Below are 18,522 nucleotides of genomic sequence, written 5' to 3'. Positions count from 1 at the left end.
AATAGCAGGAAACAGTTCCCTAGTATTGAAAAGAAGGGATACTCGTACATCCTGGCCAGTGCGCTGCATGTGCACATATGGAGTCCCACACTGACTACGGTAAATCTTTGGTGAATAGGCATAACACAGGGAGATGTTCCAAGATCAGATTCAAGTGAGGGAGACACTTACTGTGTTTGAGATGGGATATATATCTACTACTGGATATCCAGATCAGTTAAGTCCATTTAAAAAGTGGCTCTGGACATTTTTATTTGTAATAGAAGAGCCAGGAGAATTCAAGCCATGATTTTCAGCCAAGAAGCAAAATAAGATTCAGTGGACAGATTGTAAATGAAAATGTTAGTAGCATCTAATTCAGGGTGACAGGTCCTTATTCATCTTTTCTATATTTTCAGCATTTTCTGTTTTTCTGTATCCCACTGCACATACCCTTTAGAAAAGAAGGATTTGCTATAGACCGAGTTCAATAGACATTAAAATGCAGAAAAAGAAAGTTACAGGCTAGGTTGAATTGCAGGTCAAAATACATAAATATACAAAAAGTATGACTCTAAACATAACAGTACAGCTTGACACTAAAAAAGAATGAACTCTACCTTGCATTCTGGACAACCATGACTTGGCTGCATTGATTCCGAGAGCGAGAAGAGAAGGGTACAACAGGCAAGTAGAAAAGACAGGAAGAAAACCATTAGGAAGGGAAATAAAGAAGGAAATAGAAGAACATTCGTTAGAGGAGCTAGTCCATAACATATAAAGGACATAAAGCAGGAGACAATTTTAGAACTATGTGAAAATAATGCCTTAAAAGTACAAGAAACCCCAATGCTTTGGCCACTGCAACAATTTAATGAAAGAACTACAAATTTGATATTAGCAGCACATTAGTTGCCTTTAAACTAAACCCACACATCAGGGATATTTTGGATGAGGACACGTCCGCGGGAGGACAATGTTGGGAGGAAATGCCCTCTGTATGTCATTGCATCCTCACCTTTCTATGCTGCTTACTGCAGAGTAGACTGGCATTCATGCCACCTGCATGCCCTTTCTGGTTATGGAAGTTTGAAAACTCTAAGTAAAACATATCTGGTAGAAGGAAGTTATTTACTCTCATGTAGTATAAAAGATGATACTGCTCTACATTATTTGAGAAGACGAAAAATAAGTGGCAGGGCTTTATTTTCATTCATTTTTTAAAAAAATGCTAATTAGAGGCCAATGCCTGGCAGTGGTTTCCTAGTGTAGTCATTAAATAACACTAAAAATCTGCTGAGAAAAATCAAAATCAGAATGAAATTTGGTTTGTTGTTATTTTTGTTACATTCACTTTAAAAGATGTAGCCACGTTATATACACACAATTACATAAATGTACAAATTAGCATAAAAGAAAGGATCCCTTTTCTTGGGTTATGAAGCTAGTGGGTAAACTCTATATAAAATTAATGAGAGTTAAAAATCGTTAATAAATTAAAACTAGACCTATGATACAAAAAATTCTGAGTTTCTAAATGGAATTATTAGGAAGGATGAAATTAAAGCCTGTATACTGAATTTGATCTAGCATCTAGCAATTTTCAAAAGATTTTCTGAATAGTATCAATTTGTTTCTTCAGACAAACTAAAACTTACAGTTCTCTTCCTTAGCTGTCTTAGATAGACATTAGGAAGATGAATCTCAGAAATGGGTGATACTGCCCACAGTGACATAACCAGCATGGAGCAGAGGCAAACGCAGTGAACAATTCCCATTTGGATCCTATTCAAGCAAACCAGCTACAGTCAGAGAACATTTTCTGTATGACTTTGATATTTTTACATTTGTTGGGATTTGTTTTATAGCCAGGAACACAGTTTTAGTGAATACTCCATGTGTACTTACAAAGAATACAAATTTTGCTGTTGATGGATAGTATGCTCTAAAAATATTATTACATCCTTAAACCATCTAGGGAAATATTATAAAACAATTGGAAAATTAAGACAAGTAAATTTTAAAATTATTATGGTTATATGTGATATTATAGCTATTTTAAAATGAGTCATTCTTTTAGAAATACTATATGCTGGAGTAATTGCAAAGAAGTCACAATAGCTGGGATCTACTCCAAAATACTGTAGGAGGGTTGTGTGTGAGGGTAAAAAGGAGACATAGCTGGCTGGTGAGTGAGGGTGATGACCGGAGCGGAGGGAGGCACGTGGTGGATCTTCCTACTCTTCCCGCTTCTGTACCACAACTGAACTTCTCAGGGAAAACATAATATTTAAATGTCACTCCCCAGATTTAAGGCCAAGTAAATGAGAAATAAAGCCAGTATCTTTAAATTACCAACCCAGGCCTCTCCATGATGTGCCTCATTTGTGGGTCCCATGCGGTTTCAGCACGCTAATTTGGCTAATAGACATTGTTCAGATGGAGAATAACGTTCTTTAGAGGCCAAGTCACTGTCTTGAAACCATCGCTGAGTGCTGATTTACATACCAGAACATAGCAGTTAGCATCAATTATATGAAAATTAAACATCTCCAAAGAGCACTTTTCTGCCATTTATTTACTTGATTTGGTGGTGCGGGTGAAGCCAGGGCCGCACACGTGCTAAGCACATGCTGTATCACTGAGCCACACGCCCAGCCCTGAGCGCTTACTTTCCACCAGCCATGTATATATAGCACAGGAGGGTCAAAGAGATTGTTTTCATTCGGCTATGAAAACTGATACTTTGAATATTATTCTTATTTACGGTTATGCGTTAAGCCTTGGTTTGGAAATATGCATATACATGCGGGTACATCACAAAGAAGTCTAATGAAGATCAAATACGTCAGTTAACACACGCATCCTATGTAAATAAACAGCAGCTGACAACTGATTTTTCGAGTACATTTGAGACTGTAAGCTAATTCTTTAAGTCTGCCACAGCCAGTTTCCTAGCTGCTTTCTTTCTTCCTGGGTCCCTCAGAGGAGGCACCACAAGCACGTTTTTACTACATCACTGATCTTCCAGGACGCTTGAAGGCTTAATCATAAATTTTTAATTCCACCTTATCCACTAATGAAGTGAACAGGACCTGTGGTGAAAGCTGAGGGAAAGGGAGAGAGTGCACCTGAGGCAGGCTTTGAACCATCGCACTGCGAGACCCCCTCACCCCCATGAACATGCGCGGCCCCTTCCTTACCCTCGCCCGGGAAGAAGGTAGACTTTCACGAAAGGGTCCGAGTAACCGTTGTTATCTCGAGGCACAAGGTTTCTTGCTTGGAGGATGTGTATTATGAGATTGCCGAGGTCATAGTTGATTTGAAGCTTTGGGGAAAGCAAAAGAGTCCATAATTTCAAACAAAACATGTACTACATTATCGTTTGACATTTTACTACATTGCATTTACAATCTTTTAAGAAGCATCAGCCCTGATTTCCATTTTATTTGAAACTGAACAGACCAGGGAATGTCTAATGCAATTGGAAGCTCTGGACACGTTGTAATTCCTAGTAAACATGCTGTTAACTCCTTCGGCAGTGAAAAGTTCTGGCCTCGCTGAGCTTCATTCTGAAGGAAAATCATACAGTGAACGCTGATTACATTTTTGCAGACATTTCTACTCTTCTGAAAACAGTGCCTGTTCATATCACAATGAAATCCATGGAGTAGCTGGAAAATTTATCGTCAGATGCATTTCATCTGATGATTAGCTGTGGGTGGGTAGTTAGGAAAAGATACAGCTGTTGCACTGAAAAGCAAAAATAGTTAAGAATGTGTAGCTTTATTGCACCCTCTTTTATACTTTCTGATGGTAAATTTGTTGCTCCTTTTTCTGGTCCTGTTCTCTTGCAGTGTGGGAGACTGGGATAAACCAGGCCTAGTTTTTAGTTCTAGAAGCTGAAGAAGAGGCGCTGTCTCAGAGATGCCCGTTGATCGTGGCACACTCACAGAACGGCAGAGGAATTAGAACTCAAATGGATATTTGAAAAGTGGCATAACCCAAAACATCGAGTTAACTAATTTTGCCTTTCATAATTGAAAGAGTCTGTTCACGTCATTTAAAATAAGCCAGGCTTCCCTCTGCTGTTGCTGGCTTTATCCAGTAGAAACAGGAAGATCTGTATTTCACAGAGGAAATCCAAAGATACAAATATTAACTTTTTAATGATAGACACACACTGCTTATGGGGAACACAGGAAAATTTAAATGAGTCAAACCTTCATTTACAATGAAGATGATCCTAGAACAATTTTCACCTCATGTTTCCTGATAGAAAATGGATCTCTACTTGCCCGACTCGGTACGGCAGTCTGCAGGGTCCCTGCCCTTCCTGAAAGCACTGTGAACGTTAAGGGCACTAAGAGAAGAGGGGCAGGAGGGAGTTTGGAGCTCTGCGCTGAGACAGGAACTCAGGCAGAATACTGACCAGAGAGTCTGCTCGGATTTCAGGTCTCTCCATTCTCTCCCTTCTCCACTGCCCTGGAGCTCGCCTGTAACTGCTGAAGCCCTAAACACACTTCCTACAGAAAAGAGGCATGTAAGCCACCCACAGGAGCTGGGCAGGGGCTGGGCTTCCCACATGGGTGCAGAACCCTCCTGACCTTCAGTATCCTCTGCTATCAAGTTGCATTTCCTTTTATAATTACATAGTGTTAGGGGAGAAGAAAGATTCGAGCAGTTTATTTACAATTTCAGTGGACCCGAGCAAAAAGAAATAAAAAAGATGGCAGCATGAGAACTTTTTAAAACCTGCCATACCTGAATTTCTCCAGTAATTGGATGAGAGACAACCTTTGTTGCATCAGTAGGCTGCAAGATTAAAGAGCACATGTTACATGAACAGATAAACTATTCATAGAATTTATCATTGCAACTTTTCTCTGAAGTTAATTTCCATTTGGTCAGAGCCGTGCCTGACAAATATAATTCACCCATTTGGCTGCCTCAGAATAATAGAGTCTACATATAATTTTCATTACATATTTAAATTCATAAAGAAATCTGTTTTGCTGTTTGTAAAGCCTGTGTGGTAACTATAATTTTATAGGATTATTTTGGATTACTTATAAGAATAAACATTTTTGGTTCAAAGTACCTCATGTAAATACGTTACGGTTTTGAAGATCTACAAAATAAGGAGTTTTTATCCGAGAACTTCCCAGGAACACAGAACTGTGATAAAAGTTCTTTCTGGTTCTCTGCCGTGGGCTCCGCTCCCCTGACCCTTTCAGAGGGCTTCCCCAGAAGTGGGGAGCCCTTTTCTCCTACTTTTCCGGCTGTGTTCCTTTTGGGAGTTACTGTCAGGAGGTGTCTGGTGAGCTGATTAACACTGCTGAATAAATGACTGCTTGCTGTTGACTTGCTACAGCTCCCTGAGAATACTATACAATAGCACAGATCATGCCCCAGGCCCAGTTCTGAAAGAGAATTTCAGACACTATGGCATCAACGTAGAGGCCACACGTGCAAAAGTGGTGGCCACCTCGCCACCCTGCACATACAACCCTATCAACATCTATGTATGCAATAGTGGCCTTGTAGTAATTAAATGGAAAACAGAAATATCCATAATATTTATTTTGATATACTTGTTAATTACCTTTTCCTTTTTATTTTATTTCAGAAATCAGGGCAGTCAAAAGAGAATTTTCATCCAAGTCATATTTCATTAACAATTCAATAATAAAATTAATGTAATCATTGATGAAATTATTGGAGGAGAGGTTAAGGTTTCTAAGCCATGTATCCTTTATTAGTTCAGCTCAGTTATTAAAAAGTATCATTGATCAATACCCAAATTGTGCTCTGGCTTCAGTGGGTAAACTATTCATTAGTTATTAAAGGATGACATTTATTTCATAATTACCTTACTGTTTAAATTCAAAAAAGAAAATTGAAGCCAGAGAAAAGAAAATCCACAACAATTCTTGGAACTATTTATATCTGATTCAAGATTAGGAGTTTTCTCATTTCGACACCATGCACATTTATCAAAGTAGTATTTGCTATTTATTTTATTTTTAAAGTCGTTACTTGGCACCTAATTCTATGGACGTGTGGAGGTGCTCAGCGTTTAGCCAGGCACAGAGAAGCGAACGTGGGAGTCCTCATGCCCTGGGGGAAGGCGATGAAGCTCCTCTCTGCAGAGAGCAGAGCAGTGAGTGTCAGAACGAGGGAGGGGCAGAGAGACGCTGGGTACAGGAAACCACAGCGCAGTCCGCAGAGGAGAGGCAGGTTCTAGTGTTCTACAGTGCAGAAGAGAGATGAGAGTTTATAATAAATACCATGTATTTCAAAATAACTACAGGAGAGGACCTTGAAGATTTCCAACAGAAGGAATCTTTGTACTTTACGCATGATGGTCAAGGAATAACTAAGATGAGAATTCAAAAATAGGGCCACTCCCCCAAAGAAAGCAAAAGTAATTGGTAAATTTCCTTTTGATTTATTTTGGAGAACTGCAGCACCTTTGACATGAGGTCATGTAAATATACTGACATTTAATGAAGACAACACACTTCCTGATGATTTTTAATTGCCCAGCTCCATAACAAACATATTTTATGGGTATTCTAGATTATGAATGGTGAAAGAAGAGTATCTGGTAAACACTTCACAAACTCCCAGTGTGTGTGGCTTAAATACTTGTTTGGATTGTTTAGATTTTACCTGCACTTACTTAGGAACACTCGTTTAGAGTATTTTTAATTAACTAGTGTTACTTATAAGTAATCATTTTTGTATAAGCAAGAAGCTTCAAGGGATGGACTGTGGACAATTATTTTCTATTTGACAGTGTAGCAATGTAACTTGGTATTTTAGCAAAAATACTGTAAAACTACACAGGACCACATTCTTGGCATATAAATAAATTACTGCACATCATAAACCTGTTACTATCATTTCTTTAATATTGTCCAAAAGGTTAACAAATTACATTCAATCAATTTTGTACTCCCACAGTGCTATGGAGACCGCAAGTGACTGGTGATGTTTTAATGCACAGATATTTATTTTATTTTGCTACTCTTCTCTTCAAGCTTTTCAACTATGTGCTTAGGAGGATGTGGAAGATAATGAGAAACAAGTGCCCTGCTGATCCTGATGTTGGTGGGCTGGGAACCACTGGTCCACCTGGTACGGATGGATGGGATTTTCCCATCCTTGTGTCTTGGCTATGGATCATGATCCCTGAAATGGAAATGACATAAAAAAGAGCCTGTGGAAAACCAGAGGGAGCTAGAAACTCTAATAAACTGAGTATTTCCTACAAGGCTCCGGTGAAGGCTGACAACATAATGCTCACTGTAATAACCTCCCAAGGAAAAGCACTCGATGGGGCCCTCAGGGTGGGTAGAATAGAGGCCCCACAGAGACAAGGGTGAGACATCCAAACAGGGAGGGCAGGTATGCCTTCCAAACAGGAAAGTCACATAATCACACAATTATAAACTGTCTCACTGTCATTTGCTTTTCTGAGTTTAAAAATTAATCCCATGTTCCTTTTTAAATCCCCAGCATCACATATGGTACTGAAAACATTTGTTTCAAAGCAAGATATATATGAAGAAAGAAATTAATCAACATGGAATTGGGGATAAAATTCACAATGGTAATAATGTGTTACTGGGTTTCCTTGTTTTTTTATTGTCCTCAATTCTACACCTATTTTTAATTTTTATTTAAAGTATAATATCTAATGCAATGTGTATCTCTTCAAAAAGACACAAAACTAATGTCTGAGACACAGAGAAGCTCAGATTCATGCCACCACCAAGAAAAATAACCAGAACACAGGAAATATCAGGCACATTTCTCAAGCTCCTCATAATAATAACTACTGAAATATTTTAAAAGGTATTGTAATACATCACCCTGATACATCGTTATCAGCTAAACAGTCAAAGAGGAAGCAGGTGTTTGTTTCACTGCACCATTAGGAAATGAGAAGTCACAGGCCAAACCCTGGAGGACATGTTGTTTTTTTTTCCTGTGTCCTGGGCAGGGTGCAGAGCCGGAAAGAAGGAAGTCAGCGTGAACTCGTCTCACCTTGCTGCTGCTGTGCTTCTTTTTGCTCACGGACGGAGACCCCGGCTGCCCAGGGCTGGGGACAGAACTGGATCCCGCAGACGTGGGGCCCGAGTGACCATGCGACCCCTTCTCCACGACGGACGCCAGGACCAGCGGGGACTGCTGCAGTGAGACCTTCTGCAGCTCGGCGGCCAGTTGCTTGGGGTCCACCCCTGGGGACTTGGCTTTATCCACTGCAACAACAGGAGAGGCTCACATGCCTCAAGTGCCTAGGTCTGGCACCATGAACTCACTGGAGTTCTAGGTGACACAGGCAAATGATGACTGAAAACCTAAGCTAAACTCTCAAATCAACGTGAGGGACTCTAAGGGAGTTGAGGCCAGAGAAGAGTGGCCAAAGAGGAAGGCCAGAGGGTGCCTGGGTTTCCTACTGTGTCTTCAGAAAAATGCTTTTAATGTGTAGTAGAGAACTGTGTGGATCATGCAATGTCCTAGGCACCCTGTGGAACATGTTTGTATGGTAGGCTGCTTGCCCCTTCATCTTAGGAGAGTCTCGAGTTCACTTACATTGGCAGGGGTTAAAGTCCCTGTAGGACTTGGCCTACTCTTTTTAATGCAGCGACCCAGACTCTAGAATTGGCATGTAGGCATAGGAAGTGTTCAATCAAAGTTAAATAAAGGAAACGTAGCATTTAAAATCTTACAACCAATCTAGTAAATGTGCAGATTGTACATAAGAAAGATTTAAGTCTTTTTATCTTAAACTTATGAACTCACAAGTTGATTTCTATTTCTTATGAAAAGGCAATGAAAAAGTACTGGAATAAAATTTCAAAACTGAGTTATAGGCTGGGATGTCGCTCAGACATGGAACATTAGCGAGGCACACACAAGGCCCTGGGCTCAATCCTCAGCATCCACACCCCACCCCACAAAAAAGAAAAATATTGTTATGCTTAAAGGAAATGAATATTAACTAAAAATATGCAAGATCAAAAGATGTGGCTCCATGCATCACTTTCACAGGATGAATTCATATTTAAAGAATTAAAAGTTTGAACTCACACAGCAAGGACTTAATATGAATTTCTTATCAAATCTAATACAAACATTTCATTAGCATGCTAAAATATAGCTACAATGCTTTCCGTTTTGTTCGCAATTATATAAACATACAAATCTACCCCCTTGTCTGTGCCTGTGTTTGTGTCTGTGTCTTCCACGGCCAGCTGCATCTGCCCCTAAACCATGCCTGGATCTGGCTCTTCATCCACGGCTGGAAGCAAATGCATCTACCTACCAGCTTTGGGTGGCTCATGGAGCTCCAGGTGCTGGGAATTTTCAGAGTCTGACAGCATACTGAGATCCCTAAGAATGAAGACAAAACATTACGAAATTGAGGAAGCCTGAGGCAAAGCACTTTCTGCCAACTGCCCTGATTGTTTTCAGGAGATAAATGAGAAGTGGTTATGATAAAAGCAACTCCAAAGCATGCTCACCCTTGTATCCCAGTAGGTATTTGCAATGCTGTTAAAAGTCAGAGCTGATAAAAATGACATTTAAGGTGAAATCTTTATGGATTAAGTGTAAGTTCATCTTGAAATGCCCTACACATCCATGAAATCTAAATGGGTTCAGGCTTTCATTTAAATGAAGCATGTTTCAATAAATGTATGAAAAGAAAGAGAGCTATTGACTTATTCAGAAACTAAGTCAGCTGAATTCTGTCTATGCTTTGGTCTTTGATTCTGAACACAAGAAATCTATAAACTTTGTATTCGCTTCTTTCTCTAATTACTGAAGGACTTGCTGCCTGGCAAAGGTTCCACCTTAACAATTTTAAATTAAAAGAGCCATGAATAGCCAAAAAATGGAAACAGAAAGATGGGGAAAAACTCACAGTCTTACACATATTTCTGCTTCCCCACTCTGCTGGCTAATGATGCTCTGTACTTCTTCGTATGTTTTAGAAGTTAAGGGGATTCCATTCCACTCCAGTACTTGCATCCCTGTAAAGGCAAATTGGAGAATAAAATCAAATGTGTGTGTTCTCCGCTCTGGGTTCACAGGAAACGAGAGGTATCTCTTTGCACTTAAAAGCCAGCGCAGCACACCAGGTCAGAGAAAACCCCTTCGAAGTTCTCTGCAACATTCTGCAGTTTGCTGTCATCAACTTACCTGAACACACAACATATATGTAATACAACATGCAAACTTTTGCTTCTGAAAACTCATGAAATATTGTCAAACACATGCATTCTGCTCACACGTCTACAAAGAACACAGTACTGAATATAGACTGCTTGCAGCAATTTTGTACAGAGAATGCACAATCATTTTGCTACCAGTAGAATTCTCCCTCAGAGAGGAAGCTCTTACAAGAGCGCAAACTTTCATGTTTTATCATGGAATGGGAGTCTCAGAAAAACATCATCAAGATTTCCTGGTGAAACTCCCCTCTAGAGATGAAAGTACCTTACGTCTTTCCAGATTAAATAGAACGCATTTTCAGTTTTTCTCTCACTGGACACGAGACAGTCCTGAATAAAACAGCAGGAAGCTTCAGGAAGGGTAGCTGCTTGGGTCTGTACCCAGTGCAGGAGCACAGGCCCTGTGTGCAGAAAGGCGCGGTACTTGGTGTAATGGTCTGCTGTTGCTATCTTGACATCTGTAACAGTGCCTGAACAAAGCACCCGTATTTTCATTTTCTACTGAGTCCCATAAATTATGTAGCTGGCCTGGCCAGGGTGTTTCACTTTCCTCTCTGTCTAAAGAGATAGTTTTATACAAAAATAAAATAGTAACACAATATTTAAATATTTTACATATAGTCTCTTTGGCCCATGTTATGAGATTCAAAATAATTTAGGGATATATGTTTGGCATGACTTACGTGGTCCTAAGATGTGGGTATGGGATCTGCATAAAAGATGAGATCATCCAACTCAGTGCCAAAACTTTTGTGAATATGCATAACTTTGATCTGAGAAAAATGTCTGTATACCATACATATAGTGTAATTTCTAAAAAATTAGTAATTACTGAACAATTGGGTTTTTCATGAGCTTTGTCCTGTGTGAAATTCCCGACTGCCCACTGCTGAGCTCACTGGGAAACTGCACAAGGCATGAGGAGTCGGTGAGGAAACACCCTGGAAAGCACACTGCCAGCTGCAGTCCAGCAAGGGAAATGTAGTACATCACAGCGAAGCACCAGAGGAAGTCGTAAGAAGGCTCAGAGGAACACAAACAGAAAATGACTTTTCGATACCTTACTCCATGAAAACTTTATCTCCAGGTGGCCTTAGGGTTTATTTCAACCATCCCAGGCTGTTGTACACATAAAATGAGAAAATTATGTAACAGACAGTGACAATACCTCTAAAGAAAACTATGGCACACTGAAAGAAGAAAATAAAGCACTTTTTTAAGGTCAGAGAAAAAGTACATTTATAAACAGATGACTTTGAATTAAAATAAATGAATTCAGAAATTGCATTGTCATATTTTTGCAGGAGCATATTCTTTGCAAAGAAAGTCATAGATTTTCATTCTTTTTCTGTGAATCTAGCTGTTCAAGATTTACATCCTAAAATAAAGGGCAAGTTGAAAAACATAATTATCCAGTGAAATGAAATATGTACCTAGTCATAAAACTATTTAGTATTACTTCAAAAACTGCTGAAAAATTACACAGATAGCCAGAATCCTATCTAGATACACAGCTAACACCATGCACCACGTGACCCACGCGGTCCCATAGCTGGCAGCCAAACCCCTCCACACGTTCTCACGCTAGCTGGTGGGTGCGGTGCTGCAGCTCAAAAGGTTCTGTGAGCGCGCTGATCCTGGCTCAGGCACGGTGAGATCTTCCAGGAAAGGGAGCCGCTTACACAGAGTTCCTTCATACTTCTCACTAGCCTCCTACCAGTCCTGTCCGAGCCATAATGAACTGTGGACGGAACATACTGACAACTCTGTATTTATTCTATAAAGTGATTTTATAGGTTGTAACAATTAAATACTCCATGATTAAAAAGATAATATAATTGATACAACACATCAGCAGAATGAAGGAAAAGACATTTGATAATGTTCAATATCCCTTCATGACAAAAATAAAGAGCAGACTAGGTACAGCGGGAATTCCCCCAACATAATACAAGGCATTGTACCAAATGGGAAAACCTGAACATTTTCTAATATCTGGAAAAACACAGGCATGCCAGTTCACCACTTTCACTAAATGTAGTACGGGAAGTCCTAGCCAGACCAGCCAAGGGAAAGAATTGAAGGGCATCTCAGTAGGAAAAGAAGCGAAGCCTCAGTTTGCAGAGTGCATGATCTTATATATACAGAAAGCCCCCAAAGACTCCACAAAAACCTTAGGACAACTAGATTTATCAAAGGTGCAGGACACACAGTCAACATAACAACAGTGGCACTACTCCACGCCAGCAGTGAATGAACTGAACTAGAAAGCAGGAAAGCAAGTCCATCTAAAATAGTGGGACTGGCCCCTGGGATGCTCCACATCACAAACGATGCAGTGCTGGGACTGCATCGGGACGAGCACAGAAACAGCAGCCCGTTTATAGTTTGTAAAGGTGCGAGTAGCCTAATAAGAGCCAAGTGAGTGAAACTCTTCTTAGGGCAACCTCACAGAAACCAGTTAAATTAAAAGCATATGTTTCCAGAAATTCCCTTCTTGGATATGCAGTTGTGGCGGAATCAGGAGATGTGGGCATTGGGAGGGTATAGATGCTAATTATGGAACTGTTTGGCAGAAGTTGGAGGAAACAGACCTCACCAGGGGTTAATACCAGAAGGTGGATCCATCTCAAAAATCTGCGCCAGGTGAGAAATAGGGTGTACTCTCTGGAGAAATGCTGTTTATGTGGATTTGCATGACATGCACATAAAATGAAATATATTTTACAAGTAAGCAATAGGCATCAGATAGATTATATTAGTTGCCCAAGAAGGGAAAAAGAAAATGAGAGAAAGCAGAAGAAAATGAACAAGTTAATGAATGGATAAGTGAATGAATATAAGTACACAAAACAACAAAGAATCTTGCATGACCCCACAAGGCTGGTGTGGGATGAAGTGAGAATTTGATGCAGGGGGGTTTTGATCTGATAGATGTTCAACAAATCATAAATGGTATGAAAGGGCTAAATTCCATGCCAAAACTTCTCAATCACTTTTAATAAATAGAATTCAAGTTCAAATGCTATCAATCAATACTATAGTATATAAGTATTGTACAATAATTGATTTTCTGTTGAAAAATGAGAATTTTCTAATAAAACAGTTTAACAACACATCTGTCAAATGATATAGAACAGATTCAGATACTTTCCCTTCAGCTCTCCAAAGTACATGTAGAGAAATAATTTTCCTAACTCATAAGCAAACATGATTATAGCTATAAAAATAATGGTGATACAATGATAGATAAGTTATAGATGACATTCATATGTGTGCCATTGGATGATAAGGAGTATTTTTAGTTAAAAGGAATGAAATTAGAACCATTTCATTTGTGTTCATGCTATATAAGGCAGCACCTATATAACACACGTAATAAAAACCAATAACAAAGTAATTTTGCACACCTTTTCTCATTTTATCCTCAGAGAAAGCTAATAAAAATGATAGGGTAGGTATATAAGCCTATTTTTACAGTTAAAAAAATCTTAGTTTCAGAAATCATATTTTAGAATAGTTGAAAACAAGGTCTTTTTATTTGGTACCTAAATCTAGAAATATTGACATCCTAAAGGGTTCTTTTATGATTAAGTTGTTCAGAACAATTATACATTCTAACTTGACAGCTAATTCCTCAGACTTCATTGCATAATCACCATCAATTAATGTATTCAGTTAAGATAAAACTAGCCACACTAAACCCACAAACACTTAGTACATGTCAAAGGAGGCACTAGGCTCTGGGCACCCCTCAACAAGGAGGAGGAGCCTCAGGGACCAGCGATGGGCTCTGGGGTGGCTTCAGGCTGGGGGTACTGGTCAGGAGTTGGTAGGCTGGGGGGATGGGGTTCAGTGGGGTCACAGGCAGGGAGGCCTGGTAACTGTACACACAGGGATACCCAGGTCCCTGCGGAGGCCGCGTGGTGGGCAGGACTTGCCATCCTCCCTGTGATGCATCCTGCTTCAGTGGGCCAACCACAGTCCCTCATGTGTCTCTGCATGCTTGTGTTGTGTGACTCCATACACCTTATTGCACCTGTGTAACTGTGTCCATGGCCTTTCTGTGACTTTCTGCATTCCTGCTACGTACATTTTTCTTTTTTCATACATTTCTTGAGTAAACGAGTGAAATCAGGGATAGATTGAAAGCCAGGAAATTGGTTAAGAAAACAGGAATTTAGAAGAGAAAGTGATCTTACATTTTTACATTAAATACAATTTTTAGAAAATGCTATCATGATTAAAAATAAAAAAGGATTGTTGAGCATCAGGTTCTTCAAATCAATACAGCCCTTATATCCACTTACAGAGCTCATTACTGCAAGCTTTCTAGGAACTGTAAAATAATGAGAGAAACTTCATTCATTTTTATTTTCCCAAATTTTTAAAGTGATACTGTGCAAGGCATAATAGTCATAAATAAAGAAGTCTTACACAGCTATTTTTCTTCCCAAACATTAATGAGTGTGGCTCTTGGCCAACTTTTGTCCTAGTGAGATGTGAATCGCCAAGGGCGAGAATAAAAAATACTGAACTGGCATCTGGACAGCCATACAGACACACGTATAAAGAATGTAGATTTATCACCAAACTGAAAGCAAGATGTATGCCTTGGATGCCAATATTACGATATGCACAGATGTAAGTTTGAAGAAATCATTGGCTTGCCAAATGTGAACACAATGTTCAGGAATGAGTGACCAGGGTGTTTAAGCCACTGTTGCTGAGCTGAACACTGGTGCACATCCAGCATATAACACAGCACTCACCGCTCCCTACCACACTACCCACCGCCCTGGCCCACTTGCTCCCAGGTAAGGCCTTGGCTGTTTCCACACTACAGCTTCCTAAGTGCTTCCCTTGCTTCTACTTTCTACCTCATTCAAGATACTTTTTTCTTTGTAGTGTTGGTGATTAAACCCAGGGCCTTCACACTGAGCACATCCCCAGCCCTTTTTTGTTTTTATTTTGAGACAAATCTTCCTATATCCTTACACTGCCATGCTGGGCTCAGACTTGTAATCTTCCTGCCTTGGTCTCCCAGAGTGCTGTGATGACAGTGCACCCCACCACACCTGGTCCCCAGGAAGAATGTCAGGTGTGTGCCAGGACAGAAGGGAGGCTGGTGGGGCTGGGACTGGGTGAACACGAGAGGACCGTAAGAATTCAGTTGGAGTAACCGAGGTTGAAGTGTGCAGGCCACTGAGAACATTTTCACTTTTATTAAAGTGGATGCTAGGCCACGGACTCAGAACCAAGCGGGGAAATGGGATCCCTACCACCATGTATTGAGAGTTGCTTGCAGCAGGGCTGTTTTTTTTTTTTTTTTTTTTTTTAAAGAATGGCCTAATAAAGTCACTCAGCAAATTCAAACTCTGACAATAATAAGGATTTTAAGAATGAATAGAGAGTTTTAAAAAAAATGTAGCTTAAGAGAAAGTAGAAGGAAACATTTTCTCCTCAACACTTAGAGAAATGTCATGAAACACCTGTAATGTGAGGTTGTTGAGTGTTGAAACCTCAGTTCCCATGGAATAGTGTTTTGCTTCCACTGTGAACACTGTATCTGGAAGGCAGCAGATCTCAAAACTCTGTTGTGCTATTAGAAATTGGCCAGTCAGTGGAATAAACACAAGCCTTGAGTGCTCTACATAAGTGTGGACAGTGCTTGTGCTCAGGTACTTAGATCAGCTCCCAGAACTACTGGGATGGGACTTGGAATCCTGGGGTTGGACAGAGACTGTCCTGTGGCCCTGCCTGGGGACAACACTGGTCCAAACCCATGCAGAACAGACCAGCGTATGTGCGTATGTGTGTCTCTACTTTGGTGTTGCTTTCAATGAAATTAAATGCTACATATGGCACAATGAAAAACCCCACTGACACACCCTTAGTAAAGGAAACAGGTTTTCTTGTCTTACAGACATGCTTTCCATAGTTTTTCAAATTTATTTTATAGTTTTATTCTTTCAGATCCTGATCCAACTTTCCCTCTACAATGGTATGTCAGATAACTCTAGCAGCTAAATGTTCCCTTACAGAAACTGGACTGTACAAGATTCCTAGTCATCCATGAAAATAATTTAACCTATCCTTAATGAAACAGCCTCTATAGCTAATTCATAGCACTAAAGTTATAAAAGATATTATTTCCTTTAATCCTCATTATGGCTCTAAGGTAGATCTTAAAAATTTTTAATTGTTCAGGTGAGATCAGAAGAGACTTAGAGAACACAACTTGCTGACATTTATGAGAAAGGGTTAATTCAGAGTTCTCTGACTACATGCTTGATGACTTTCCCATGAATAATGTTACATACTCCTGCAGTGCAGAGTTCAGGCCTGAGGCTGGTCCAATTACCAAGGCACATACAAAGAGTCTGTATATAGGCACATACAGAGTTCAAAGCTAATATAGCAGATATTCTACACAGATCTCCAAAGTTCAAACTAAGCAGAGTTTTTGCACCATTTAGAATGTGTCAAACACTGTATGTTTCTGATATATTATTTCAAAATCTGATAACAGCTTGTAAAGACTGTTAGCATTCTAATTTTCCAACTGAGAAACCCAGGTACTAAAAGTTAGGCAAGTTATCCAAGTATGCAGTACTAGCTCTCGACTTTAAATTGTGGTTTATCTGACTAAAAATATGCACTCTGTATATATCACTGTGAATGCTAGAAGTATTGAGTGGGTAGATGTCTGGAATGGATGTTAACGAAGGAATTTAGTACTTTTGCTTCCAAAACATTCACTCTAAGTTGATTAAAATGAAGTGTATTACATGGTGCATTTGTTAGACAAATGAATAAATTTAACTATGGAAATAGCTGTTAATCAAGGAGCAGTATCACTTGAATACACTTAAATATTTTGATGTCTGTTACCTTTGTGGATAACAGCAATCAAATTAGTATTGGGGTATTGTAGTATAAAAACAGGACAATTCATAAACTCTTTTATGGAATCTATCAGAAAGATCATGACTCAAATGTAATTCTCCTCAGTTAAACATGAGAACAAATGGAAAAGGGGTAAGGGAGTGGATATTGACCTGTGAATATAACTAATCTCTAAAATCCTGATGTAGTAAGTGTGATATTGCTGCAACCTAAAATATATATTATAACCTATAAGTCCAGGTACCAACAATTTGAATTTTTCTCTCCAATATTTAGTCAGTGCCCTAAATATTGATTGGGAAATCTGTGTGTCCCCATGAAGTACCATCTTGGGTCATGTGTGCCTGGCACGGCAGCTGCTGGGCATCGTGAGAAGACTCATGCTAAGACCAGTCCGTACCTGGTGATCTCCCTGGAACAAGAACAAGGAGGCTCACACATCTGTGTGCTGTGTTTCCTGGTCTCCGACCTTGAGTACTGCACTGACATCTGTAACATATGCCAGAAAAGCATGAGCACGCATAGAATTGCTTGCCTTGGAAAGTGTGCCCTGAGTCACACAGGAGTGTGTCCTCGCTTACGCTACTGGAATTAGATCTTCTGCCATTGGCTTCTTCAAGGCAGGGACTTCCACAGGCCAGGTTCTAAAAGCAAAACCATCACTCCCAAAACATCACACTCATTCCAATCCCTGATTCTCAACAATAAATCCAACAGCATTTTTTTTTTTTGCCAGAAATTATCAGTTCATCTTGAAGAAGAGCTGGCTGGTTAGATCAGTATCAACCACCTACATACAATGAAGCAACTGTAAACTAAGGATATTAAATATCCATGAATGGGAATGGATTAGGCACAGTCCTCCTAGACTAGTGTATGGACAAACAACGATGTTTCTCACTCCTGCACAGGTCTGTGGGTCTGCTAGATATTCCTGCTATGTAGCTCTTGATAAACCCACAAATACACACCCTATATCACTGATTTTAACTTTTGCCTGCCACTGCATTTTCCCATTGATTCATTCAGAATGTTCTTCAAATTACTTCATATTTTAACCTTATATTCCTACCCTAACTCCAAACAATTTTCCAAACAAATTTGTCCATCATAATGATAAAAATGTTAGCCTCAAAAGATTTTACTCAATTAACTTCTAGTCATCCTATCATTACATAAAAACTGATTTTGGCTCATTGGGTAAAAGATATCTTTAGTATTAAGGGATTCATAGTTCTCTTATCAAAATTATACAATTTTTTTCAGTAATGTATTTCACAACTATGAAGTTCAACACGAAAACAGGAAAAATTAATTTGGAGAACAAGCCAAGGAATCTGTTGATTATATAAAAATCAAAACTAACAATGTGCACGTAAATGATTAG

At 39.5% G+C, this 18,522-nt stretch overlaps 1 protein-coding gene across 1 annotated transcript in view; it reads right to left on the bottom strand.

Moving 5' to 3' along the window:
• Positions 1-18,522, bottom strand: part of Pclo (piccolo presynaptic cytomatrix protein) — a gene marked incomplete at its 5' end in the record, with an annotated part of 335,712 nt that overhangs the window by 72,685 nt on the left and 244,505 nt on the right. Inside the window, 6 exon segments of the mRNA XM_013510507.1 lie at positions 600-626; positions 3,183-3,307; positions 4,744-4,794; positions 8,035-8,249; positions 9,317-9,384; positions 9,917-10,025. Of these exon segments, the coding sequence (XP_013365961.1) occupies positions 600-626; positions 3,183-3,307; positions 4,744-4,794; positions 8,035-8,249; positions 9,317-9,384; positions 9,917-10,025 (595 nt within the window).

The sequence above is a fragment of the Chinchilla lanigera genome, unplaced genomic scaffold (genome assembly GCF_000276665.1).
Source record: "Chinchilla lanigera isolate Chin_1 unplaced genomic scaffold, ChiLan1.0 scaffold00009, whole genome shotgun sequence".
NCBI classification, from domain to species: Eukaryota; Metazoa; Chordata; class Mammalia; order Rodentia; family Chinchillidae; genus Chinchilla; species Chinchilla lanigera.
This window is presented reverse-complemented; position numbering and strand designations above follow the sequence as displayed.